The sequence below is a fragment of the Marmota monax genome, unplaced genomic scaffold (assembly GCF_021218885.2).
Source record: "Marmota monax isolate L192 unplaced genomic scaffold, Marmota_monax_Labrador192_F-V1.1 WCK01_AAM20220418_F8-fsc00125, whole genome shotgun sequence".
Lineage (NCBI taxonomy): Eukaryota > Metazoa > Chordata > Mammalia > Rodentia > Sciuridae > Marmota > Marmota monax.
Genome location: NW_026695235.1, coordinates 6,706,839 through 6,720,114, shown reverse-complemented (window position 1 = coordinate 6,720,114; position 13,276 = coordinate 6,706,839). Strand labels below are relative to the sequence as shown.

The following is a 13,276-nucleotide window of genomic DNA, read 5'->3' as shown; positions in this document are numbered from 1 at the left end:
CTCATAATGGAAATACCAACAAATTTATCACCCTCTAATGCAAGTGCCATCCAGTTTCATCCTTCACTTGCAATGACACCTTGAAAAGTCACTTCACATCTGTTGAACTCAATTTCTTGATGCATAAAATTAGACATTCAAAAAATTACTCAAAAACTTAGATGTAGAAGTCCACCTGGAAAACTTCATCATCTCCAGACCACTAGATACATTCCTAGGCTGCCTAAATTGTAACTTTAGGGGAGGGTAAGAACATCTTTAAAAGGTTCCCAGGCTGAGTCTTCCCTTTTACTTCACAACCTTCTGTACTTTCTCTTTTTTTATCATAGCAAATTAGAATATAAAGAAAAAATATAATTTTAACAACACTAAACAAAATAAAATTAAGTCCTTCAAAGAATTTAATGAAGTCTATCTGCAAAGCAGTAATGGAAGTATGAATGAGAGTAATTCTCTAAGGCCCTACTCACTGTAATTTTTTTTTAAATTATGTAAAATCAGAAATACAGTATGAAAGACATGTGCCTTTGTGTGTCTTATTTGAATCTTTACTTTGAAAAACTTTTTGAATATTTTTACAAATTGGAAAAATACAGAGAATAATGTAACAAACACCCATAATTTTGTTTTTATAACATTTATAACATTATAACATTTTGTTATATTTGCTCAGATTCTCTTTTTGTTGTTGTTGTTGTTGTTGGTACTGGGGAGTGAACTCAGGGACACTCAATCACTGAGCCATATCCCAGCCCTATTTAGTATTTTATTTAGAAACAGGGTCTCACTAAGTTGCCTAGCACCTCACTTTTGCTGAGGTTGGCTTAGAACTCACGATCCTCCTATCTCAGCCTCCTGAGCTGCTGGGATTACAGGCGTGCACCACTGTGCCTGGTCAAATTCTCTTTTAATAAGAAAAAGGCAATGATATCAATATGGCTGCTTTGGAATCTCTTCAATCTCCTTTCCCTCCCTGACTATCCAAATGCAAACACTATCATGGGTATTGGGCTTTTATTTATTTTTTCATTTCATGTTGTTTTTCAAATCCATAAATGTTGATATGCCAGTCAACTACAATCTAATATTCAACTACTCATTTACTAAGTCAACAAATACTACTCCTGAGTGCCTGCTATGAACCAGGCAACTTGTCAGACAGTCCAGATTTAAGAGCAAACCAAACAGATGAAAAAGCCTTTCCCTGTAAAGCCCACATTACACTGGAAGTCACAATAAACAATATAAATAAATAATGTAACAATATTGAATAGTGTAACAATATTTTCAATAATATGCCAAATGCTAAGAGGAAAAAAGGGAAAGAAGATAGGAAATGTCTCAAAGGAGCAGGGTTTGCATTTTAATAAGATGGCCAGGGAAGGTTTCATTGAGAAAAGGATGTTCTATAAAGAATGAAAGGAAATAAGGGAGCTAGCTATGTTCTAGGGGGAAAGTGTCTGAGGCAGAGGAAAGAGCAAAAACAGAATGAAATGGGCCTGGCCTGATGGGAGCAACAGTGAGGAGCCCAGAGAGAGTAGCAGGAATGAGGTTTGAGGAATGAAGGGTGTTCAAGATGGGAACAGATTAAACAGACCAGAGTAATAACTTTGATCAAGTAAAAATACCAACTCATCCACTGCTTTATCAATGGACATTTAAGTATTTGAGATTTGATGCAATTAAAACAAGGCCACTATATATATATATATATATATATATATATATATATATATATATATATATATATATGTAAGAAACACTATATATATATGTAAGAAATTTTCTAGTTTGACACATGTGAAATGGAGTAATTGTTAGTGTAAAATCAAGTAATTATGAGGTATGCACATCAGGGTGCTCTCCAAGTTGGTTGTAAGCAATTCACACCTCCATCAGTTTATAGAGGGTTCCTGTTACTACACACTCAGTACCAATACTCTGGACCCTCAGTCTCTTTAATTTTTGCCAATGTGAAGGATCCCAACACTATTGCGTTGCTTTATTTACTCATCTATAGGTGGGTCTCTCTCTTAGAGGTCCTCTATTTTTCTCTGTTGGTTTCATTTTTCTATCTTTGTACCAATCCCCCACAAGTCTAATTACTAAGAAACAGATTTTCAAGTTTCTTATTTCTACTAGCCAATCAGGGTTTCTTGTATGAAAGTATTTGTTTCACTGGCCCTTTTTCTACTGGGTTCTTATTTATTCTAGGAGTTCTCTGCATATTCGCAATACAATCCTATCAATTATATATAAATCCTATTAGTTATATAAATTATTGATGAACAAATGATCTCCTCCCTGCTTATTTCATTCATATCTTTTATGTATATAAGTTTTTAAGTATGATGTAGAAAATTATATCAATGTGGTTTATTTCACTGCTGATTTATACATTGTGTGTTACTTAAGAAATCCAAAGGCTGGGGTGCAGCTCAGTGGTAGAGCATATACTAGCATGAGGGAGGCCCTGGGTTCCATTCCTGGCACCAAAAAAAGAAAGGATGAATGCTTTCCTCTAGTTCCTTAAAAGTTTTAAAGTTTCATTTTTCACATTTAGGCACACCTATCACTTGCAGATATTACCTCTCAATTGCTACAGCCCCTCTATGCTCTCCAAGACACCTCATGCTGGCACACACACATTCTCAGCCTCTCACAGCTACTGCCAAATCTCCATAGTGGTAGTGGAACTGAAGCATCCCCTTTCCTATTCTTGATAATTGAATCCAGCACTTTTATATATAAATACACATCCCATATATTAATTTTCACAAAAACATATAGTATTACTGGCTCAATGTAAAAATACAAAAGAAACCTACCTTTGGCCAAGTGCTCTTCAGAATAATGGCTCTCTTTCCATCACCAAGTGCATTTCTAAACAGAAAAAGAAAAAATAAAATATTTAAACATCTCCATTCTTTTATTTTTGTAAAAGTACTGTATATTGCTATCTATTTTTATGTTCTGAATTTTCCATGTATATCATTTAGTCAAATACTAATTTTTTAAAATCCACATAATATACGTCCATTATAGGAAATTTGGAAAATACAGAAAAGTAAAACAAAGGGGAAAAGTCACCCAGAGTCACAATCACAACAACCCAGGAATAAGTATTTTCAGCATTTCTGGAGTATTTCCTGCATATATCGTATCAACATCTTACCATATGCATAACTGAAAATTTGTATATTTGCGTGCAATAATTTTGCCTTTCAATAATAAGACTTCTGTAGCCAAAATTTTAACTCCCAGGTCTTGTTAGCTAAGCTATACGAACAGAGCATGCATTCCTGGACAGAAGGCCTAAGTTAAGTCCAATTCAACTGCTAATTCTCCTGGGGCCTTAAACAAGTCATTAATATCCCTGAACCCACCTTCTCAACTGTAAAATGAAGATAATAATTCTTTCTTTTCTAGCTGTTTTGAGGTAGATGCTAAGTTAGAAAATGTAAACATCAGTATATGCATACTCAGTCTCTCAGTTGCCTGGCTTACCTTCAACAACCTCCCATACCTCAACTCAGTCATCTACCATCACACCCCTTTGGCAAAACTTAGCATCACTCAGAACTGTCAAACTCCTAAATCCACCTGTGAGGGCATCCAACTCTTACTGGTTAAACTATTTCCTACTATCTTCTCAGGGGGTCTAACTCATTGATTTGCCTGCTTTCTCTTTTTCCTATTCCCCTATTTATCTGGTTTAAAATTCATTGGTTTATCATTTTGTATTCACACATATTAATTCATTATTCTTAAAAAGAGATTATAAGGAAGAACAAAACTAGGTATCATACCACCAGATAGCAATTCCTAGTAAAAGGCTATATACAAAAAAGAAAAAAAAATTAAAAAGTATGTAAGACAACTTAACCAACAGAAAACAAAAGAGAAACCAGGAATGGATTTGACACAATCACCTGATTTATGACAAAGTGACACTGCAGTGCATGGAGAAAATAATACTTTTTTAAGAAATGGTGCTGGGTCAATTGGACAGTCATATGAATTTTGAACCCTACCTCACATGAAATACAAAAATCAACTTCAGAGGGCTTGCAGATCTAATTATCAAAGTTAAAATTGTAGAAGAAACAGAGGACACCTTGGTGGCTTTGGAGTAAGCAAAGACTACACACAAAAAGCACTTACCATAAAGGAAATAATTAATAGAACCTACTATATTAAAATTAATAACTTCTCAGTGAAAACATCAAGAATGAAAAGGTACTGAGAAGACATCTGCAACATAAGTCTGACCAAGGACTCATCCAGAATACAAAACAATACAAAAAAACTCCCACAAATGAATAAGACATTCAACCTAGGAAAAATAAAAATCGAGCAAAAGACCAAGAGAATATCCAAATAGTCAATAAGCATATGGAAAAATACTCAACTTAAATATCCTTACTTGAATTATAGAAATGCAAATTAAAATTACAGTGCTATATACTCCCACCAAAATATCTAAAATGAAAGATGCAAAATGATAAGTGCTGGTGAGGACATGGAACTGAAATTCACATGTTGCCAGTAAGACCATAAAGTGATAAAACCACATAGGAAACTATGCAGTAAGGCTAAATACAAGCATACCTTCTGTCCCAGCAATTCAAGTCCTCGATTATACACTTTAACAAAAATGGATACATACATTTACAACACTATCTGTAAAAGCCAAATACTAGAAACTACCAAAATGCCCATCGACGATAGAATGGATAAAACATGGTATATTCATGCAATAGATGAACACTTTACAACTACATGCAACAATATGGATCTCAAAAAGAATGCTAAAAGCCAAACACAGAAGAGCACATAGTATGCAATTCCATTTATAATTGCACAAAGACAGGCAAAACTAACCTCTGGAAGTCAGAACAGTAGTAATACAGGGGAAGGACTTGGGTAGTGACTGGAAGGAGAAACAAGGGGGACTTCTTAGGTACTGGGTCTGTGATGTGGGTGGTTTCAGTTGTTTGGTCTTTGAAAACATGTATTAAGATCTTAAAAAAAAAAAAAAAACCACCTACAAAGAAAAACTATCTTTTTTCTGTTGGAGACCATTATCTGGTTTGATGTCTGAGCCACAATGGCCACTCTGCCATCCTGAAGGGACAGCCCGCTGACCAAGTGACACTCTAAGGCTGGAAGAAAACAGGTCTCTGATTACACTGTTCAATAATCTTAGAACCACCTTCTTTTTGAACTTGTGAATGAGATTGTTTTCTTCACCATTTACACCATTTGCCTCAGTTTGTTTTGTGAAGCCCAAAATATCTTAATCTAATGGCATACCTCTTAAGCTTCAGTCTCTCCCCCAGCAAGTTTACAAGTTACCTACGCTAGCTGTCTCCATTTCTTCTCACTTTATTCAACTCACTCCAACCACCTTCTGTTCCAAGACTCCTACTAACAGATCTACTAGTAAATGATGATCATGTTGCTAAACCAAATTCCATTGAACTGGCTTCAGAGCAGCCACAGACTCCCCTGGCAACTCTCACTCACTTCTATGACACCACACTTAGTTTCCTACCTACCTCCCCAGCCACTTCTTAATAGTCTCCTAGATAGGTTCGTCCTTCTCTTGACTGATTATTTGTGTTACTCAAGGGTCAATGCTGATTCCTCTTCTAGTCTCAGATCTGCTAAAGGCCAGCAGGTCTGAAACTTGTTTACACATTAGTACTATCAGAGGAGATTCTAAAAGCCCAATGCCCAAATTTGACCCTAGATCAGCTACACCCTAGCATCTTTGGGTAATCTTTCTTCAGAGCTCAAATGATTCCAATGTGCAATTCAAATGGAGACCTTCTTCCCTAAGCAATCTCACCCATATCTACAACTTCAAATCATCTAGGTCAACTATCCCAAACATGAGTTCCACACCCACAAAACTCACTGCTATATGATATACTAACATGGATGTGTCACATGCACTTCAATTTAATATGAAGTCAAATTCTACCTCCAATAAATGTATTCATCTTCCAGTGACTGACCAACGTCATGAATGGGCCCAGAAACCATTAAGACAAAAACCTTAGACCAATTCTAATCATTGCCTTCTCCTTCAAATCCCTACACCAAACCACAGACAATGTCTGTCAACTTTCTCTCTAAAGTACCTTGAATCCTTCCACTTTTCCACTTCCACTACCATTACCTTGCTCCAAGCCATCATCATCTCTGACCTGCAGTCCTACAACAGACTCCCAACCCACTTCCATACCGCATCCCCCTCAAATCCATTCTCCCCATTGTACTAATGGTGCTGTCTCCCCTTACTACAAAATCCTTTACTTTTTTCTCTACCACTTTTAAAAGCCAATAACCTTGATGTAGCCTACAAGATCTAGTGCCAGATTGCCTCTCCCTCTCCTTTGTCTTCAGGCCACCTGGGACACTATCAGTTCCACAAATGCAACACAGCCCTTCCCATCCCAGGCCTTCACATTTCTGGCCCACTGTTAATAACACAAGGACTATGTGTTTTTGCTAATTTCTGACATCAGCCAAGATTTTTTTGAAAGAATCCCAAGAATTTGTTGAATCAGGACTGAATGCTACTTTTAAATTAATGCTATGACCATAATTGTATTACATTAATGTTATAATTGTACCATATACTATAAATATCCAAATTTTTACTAATATATGAATATATATTGACTATAAATTTTCACATTTACTACCATTGTGGCCAGATCCTACTATTAAAGCAAAGTGAGCACAGTAAATCACATGGGGCTATGGCTCATCCAAACCAGTGCAACCCTAATCACTCTGGTGAATTGGTGAGACTTTGGCAACAGAAATACCGTGCAACATACATTGATGACAATGGGAAGATACAAACAGTTACTTACTATTGGTAACTATGTAACATGGTCAGAATACTAGATAGAGGGTAACAACCCATTCTAGCTCAGGCACTCTAATTACTATTAAATAGGAAAGTATGTTTATTTCTCTAAACACCCTACTACCTCATGTACACAATATGCTACATTTTGCCCTAAAATAACATTAGGAAAGAGTACCTATTCCCTCTTCCAATTTCCATGATGTTTTGCTAATTACTCGGGAACACTCCTCTCTCTACCCCTAACTTTTTCCAGGGGTGGGCATGGGAGGCACTAATTGTATGTGGCTTAGCCTCTTTTTTCTCACTCTCAGACCTTAAAACACTGACAGACACCAGATCCCCTTTTCTTCCAGACTTAAAGTTAACAGGATCCTGGTTTGCCAGTTCCATTCGTAACTGTTTCTGAATTAATAACAAGTCACTTAGCTACCAGACTTAAGGCTCCTCATCCTAATGATTCTATCAGTGATGAAGGTGACATGTAACTAAAAGTAGCCCGTTTTCTGCAACCATCTCTTAACTAATTCTAGACTTGGGTGCAGAACAGATGCTATTTACTGACTCTCTAAGTACAATATGTAAATACAAGAATTTCGTGAGCCACAGGCTTTCTCCCCTTAGTCTCATTTCCCAACAAAGAAATAATAACTATCTCACAAGTTTCTTAATGTTACCACTAAACTACAAAAGCAGGATTCAGATGTAAGAGTCACTGTCAAATACAGTGATTAATAACCATTAGTTGAATAAGCATATACATTTTGAATCAAAAGTTAGTATCTGGTCAGGGACAATGTCAAATGCCTATAATCCCACATGCTCAAGGTCTGGCTCAGAACTAGCAAGACCCTATGTCAAAATAAAAAAATAAAAAGAGCTGGGGATTGGAGCTCAGTGGCAAAGCACCCCTGGGTTGAATCCCTAGTATTTAAAAAAAAAAAAAAAAAGCATCTGAATTTAAAATTATATATGCTCTTTAATTAAGTAACAGAAAGTTATCAGGAATTTATCCTACAGATATACTTGTACCTGGATACAGAGCATAAGTGAAAGGATACTTATTATGGACCTATAATTAATTATTTAAAACAAAATCAATGTCCTAATAAATCTAATTATAAACAAAATAATCTATACTAACAAAGCATACATAAAAACTGATAGATTACTTGAGTAATCCATTCAGTAAAATACTACGTAGTCACGAGAAAGAACAAGGTAGATCTCTAAATACACTGATATGCAACAAGCTCCTGGATTTAAATATAAAAAAGATGTACAACCACAGTGTAGTTATGTTCCCACCATGTTTTTTTTTTTTTTTTAAAAGATATGTTACATTGAACCAAGTGAAAATTGTCTATATTCGGATTTACAAAAATGATTTCATGTGGTTCCACATGAGTATTTCTACAGGCATAAGACATAAGACATTATGGAAATGCATAAGGGCATGAAGAGAGGGATTAGGGAATAGATCTAAGTTGGGCAGACATTTCAGTGTACCCTTTCTATTCAATCTTTTACTATCGTCATGTTTCTGCTTTTTAAAAAGGGGGTATACCCCAAAGAAGACTAAAAACTGTTTTCTTCAAAAACAAGTTCAGTAGCTTCTAAATAAAAATAGAAACCATACAAGTAAGAGCAGAATGAGGAATAATTCATCAAACCAACACATTCACACTGAAAATACACACACAATTTTTTTAATTCTCACAGAAACATAGTTGCTTTATACCTTTGGTCTCACAAAAAAACAGAAAAAATAGCCAAGGGAGGAGTCTGTTACTAATCACAATTGGCATCTGATGAAAGGGAACATTGCATGAGGAATAAATTAACTTTTATGAGTGTGGTGCTGGGGATTGAACGCATGACAGGCAAGCACTCTACCAACTGAGCTATATCCCCAGCCCTGAGTAAATAAATTAATATCAAAAGGTCAAATATCAACTTTTAAAATTCCATGATTTTCTGAAGTAAATTTAAAAAAAACATTCAAGCCTAAGTTTTTCCTTTCTCCCAATTACATTTCTTGCACTGTTCATTATACCTCCGGCAGAAGAATCTGAATTTTCCATGTAGGAGTCCCACGAGAACAAATTAAACAAGTGAGCAAGGCCTACTGCTATACATTGCATGTGCTGCATTAGCTACCAAAGTTACAGGTATGCCCAACTCCTTTTCCTTGATTCTCCTCTGAACTACAAGTTTCTGGTTACCTCAATCATAACTGTCATTATAATAATAACACCCTGCAGTTAGCAAATTGTATTTGAAAAGTGCGCTCTTAGAAAACCAAAGTAAAAGGGAATCTCATCCACGGAGGGCATCCTGGGACTCACTGGCCCTCACCACACACATTCCTAAGCCTGAAAGGATTTCACAGGAGGAGGGAGAAGTAGACAGGAGAAGCAAGAGGCAGTGTAGTTCCCCACACCCATCCCTCCCACACTCCAACCCCATCTCCACATTTCCCAAACACAACATCCACAGACTCAGAAGGGTTTTCATTGGCTCTTGGCTTCAACTATATCCATTCAAAGGTGCTCTCTGATTTACAAACTGCATGACTATTTTAACATTAAAATCACTATCACAGATACCTTGACCATTTCTGAACGAACCATTTGTTTCCCAACTCATACTTCATCTCAGGCTTTTTCCCCTCTGCCATTGGCCTTGAAATATTTATATTTCTTTCTTTGAAGATAGTTTTTCACTTATTTTACCCCTGATGTTTAGGGAGTACTGTTTTGGGCTTTTCCCCTTTTATGTGCACTTTTAATTACACTTTATCAAATAATTCAAGTATACATAAAAGTACAAAGAATAACATTAACATAATGAACACCCATGTACCAACTGTGTACCAACTTAGCAAGAAATTAACATTTTGCCATATTTACTTCAGCTTCTTTTGCAGAAGTTTGTTACAGTTGACATCCACTGTGTTAATTATTTTCCCTCCTTTTTTTCCCCAGAGATAGCCACTCCCCTGGTGTTTAACATGCCCATGCATTTTTAAAACATTTTTAATACATTCTCTGTATTAAGAATATGCATATTGTTTTGCATGTCTTAAAACATTATATAAATGGCATCATACTGTACAAATCATTCTGCAACTTGCTTTTTTTCACCAACATTGCATTCATTTTAACTGCCATTGAGAATTCCATTGTATGAATATACCATAATTTATTTATCCATTCCCCTACTGATGGACATTTAGGTTGTTTCCATTTCTTTACTCTTACAAACAATGCTATATATGAAGGCTTGTACATATCTTCTTGAGTACACATTGAGAGTTTGGAAGGGATGACCCTAGAAGTGGGCTGCAGAATATGCACATCTTCACCTTGTCAGATTTCTCTCCAAAGTGACTGTACCAATTTACACTTTCTCCAGCCGAGTATGAAAGTTTCCTTTGTTCCACATCCTCTCAAACACTTGGTATTACGAAGTTTTTAAGTTTTTGCCAATCTGATGGATATGAAAAAGAAACTTGTAGTTTTTAATCTGCATGTCATGTAAGGATAATCATGTCCTCATAAATGTTTATTGACTATTTGGATCATTTGTTTTTAAAAATTATCAACTTTCACATTTCCTTTTTACTCTATCGTCACCTTTCCATAGTAAATAATAATAAAGACTCTGCATCCAGGCTGTCTGGACTCAAACACTGGCTCCATCTCATACACCTTGTATCCTTTATTTGGGCTCTCTATGTGTAAAGAGGCAGTAGCACCTACCTCACGTGGTTGTGAAGGTTTTATAAGTGAATTTACACAAAGTATTCACAACAGCACACCCATGTTGTTAGACACAGTACTATTATTTTTACCCTTTTAGAGAATAAACTTGCCAAAGTTATTCCTTAAAATTTGATTTTTAATGTCCCAATTTATATTTACTAATCTTTTAGAATTATTTTAGAAGTTTCAGCATTTGTTACTTTAATCCTTTCATTCCTCTTTCCTAATTTTAATTTTAAATGTTCCATTTCTGTTCTCTTGCAGCTCAACCTTTGCTTTTACAATAGCAGAGAGGAAGCCTGGCCTTCTGGAATAACTGAGGACTGCATTCTTGCCCAAACTAGTGGAAGGAGGATGCTTTATCCCCACAGATGCTCAGCAGGATTCCCATGGCAGAACTAGCATCCCTCTGATTCGAGAGCTTCAAAACATCTCAACCTTGGTAACTCAGCTAAAAGCTCTTCTCAGGACATAGGTCCTCCTATGTGAGTGGCACATTTCAATTACTGACAACATGTTCTTTTCTTAAGGTTCATCACTCTAATCATTTTGATCAGGAGTGATACTATGGACTCTGAAAACATTAACCCTACATTACAAGCAAATGACATAAACAATGTGTAAGAAGGTAGGAAACACCAATAAAACTGGTGTGGCATAGCTTCATACATTAAATAGGCATCCAATATATATTGGTGATTGCCTAATAAAGAACAAAGGGTTCTCAATGCTGCTGACCTGGCTCTAGTGAAAATATAGATGGCATTCAACAATAAGCTATAACATCAGGAAGGAGGTACAAGAATACCCTGCTCTTGGCCTTTACATCACCAAGCTACCTGATTCTGTGTTTCTATTTTCATGCACCTCCTGTTGTAGCAGGGGTTGAGGAGGATCCTCCTTGTGAGTCACCCTGATTTGCCTCTCAGCTTTCAGAGCTCAAGAGTAGATGACTTTCTGCCCAGCAAGTTTCAGACAGGCACCTCAATTTTCACAAGAGGCTAGCCAAGTTGCAAACCTATTCATCTGATCTTGAAAGTATACAGATTCACCTTCAAACACCACAGAATATCTGCAATTCTGGACCTAGCCAGAGGCAATAACCTAAAGACATTTGCAGCTCATTTCTTGTCAGAACCAGTTGAGGACAGTGGTATTGATGGAAGACTGTGTCAAGCCCATCCATTCCTCTAGTCTAGTTAGCCTCGGATTATCCACGGCTTAAGCCATCTAAAAGCTGCATAACGTTAATACAGCGGTATTCTCCAAGGTGGTTGGATTACTGGTGATTTTTATTTTCTTCTTTTTAAACTCTGGTATTTTCCAAATTTTCTACCATGAGAATGTGTTCTGTTTATAATAAAAGAAAAACACAATAAATGTTATTTTTAAAGCTACATACTTGGAATATATTGTCTTCCCCACCCCCACCTTCCCACATCCCAACGTAAGTGCTTTTACTGAAAAACAATTGAAATCATGTTCTCAGTTTTCTTGACATCACAAAAACACTTGTGAAACCCAAAACTTTATTTTCAGATGTTTTTTTTTCCCCTATAAAGAGCAATGTTGCTAGAATTTTTTTTAGCTCTTATCATTCAATTAACATTATTAGTAAGCCATTTAAGAAATTTCCTTCAGAAGGAACCACCAGGAGGAAAACTCATTCCAGCAATTGGTGTACTGGGGCTTTTTAAATAATGTAAATTATGTAACTTGCCAAGTTTCCCTTTTTCATTCTAAGCAACAGGAGATAAGGGTCAAACATGAATTATTAGTATTTCTACAGGCCCATTTACCTATGTAGCCTTGTTTTGACAAAAACAAGCTCTGAATTGGTTTTCTGATTTATTGTGTTTTGAATATTCTACTGTGTGAATATATTCTTCAGCATACCCCAAACCTTTCTTACAGTAAAGTATTACATAATTAAATATAACAGTCTACATGTTCAATATTAATTATTATTAATAACTAATTTCTTAAATTTTTAAAACTGACAAGGCAATAAAATCATGGTAGAGTATCTACATCAATCTTTCTCAACAAGTAAATATATTCAACACAAGAAATTAAGAATTAGTTATGATTCCACTCTCATAGTAATATTATTAAGTTTATGTGCTTTCTTTCACTTATGAAGGATATTTACTTAATTTTTCATACCAAGACAAATAGAAGAAAAGAAGGCAGTAAAAATATTTCTTCCAAAACAGATTAATTAATAGCGCAAAAGGACATAGTATATTATAGGTGTTATAAACACAGACTTTGACATCAACTAAGATCTGTGTTCAAATTAGCATCAGTACTCACTAGTGGTATGAGCTGAGCTGGTCACAAGTAAAGTGTGAAGAATAATATAACCTACCTATTAAAGTTGCTGTGAGACTTAACGTGAAGCAATTAAAACAATGCAGGACATATGACAAAAGCTTGCACTCAGTCAGCTGCCGCAGGTACAGTTAGTATAAATACAGCCTACTACACTCTCTTTTTAACAATTTTTAACTATTTTTGGAAAAAAAAAAGGGGGGGGGTCTTGCATACCTATGAAACAGAAATGTCTCCCCCAAAATGGGCATTTAGCATAACAATTCAATGATTGTGGTACTTTAACCAA

At 35.8% G+C, this 13,276-nt stretch overlaps 1 protein-coding gene across 10 annotated transcripts in view; it reads right to left on the bottom strand.

The window, feature by feature from the left end:
* The window catches only part of Ttc3 (tetratricopeptide repeat domain 3), a 117,686-nt gene that overhangs the window by 81,718 nt on the left and 22,692 nt on the right, over positions 1-13,276 (bottom strand). For 8 of the 10 annotated variants that reach the window (XM_046439208.2, XM_046439213.2, XM_046439214.2 and 5 more), the window contains one exon: positions 2,829-2,883. In XM_046439208.2, coding sequence (XP_046295164.1) covers positions 2,829-2,883 — 55 coding nt within the window. Of the gene's footprint in view, positions 1-2,828; positions 2,884-10,253; positions 11,931-13,276 lie in introns of those variants that run through there. The other 2 variants (XM_046439212.2, XM_046439211.2) reach the window with 2 other exon arrangements.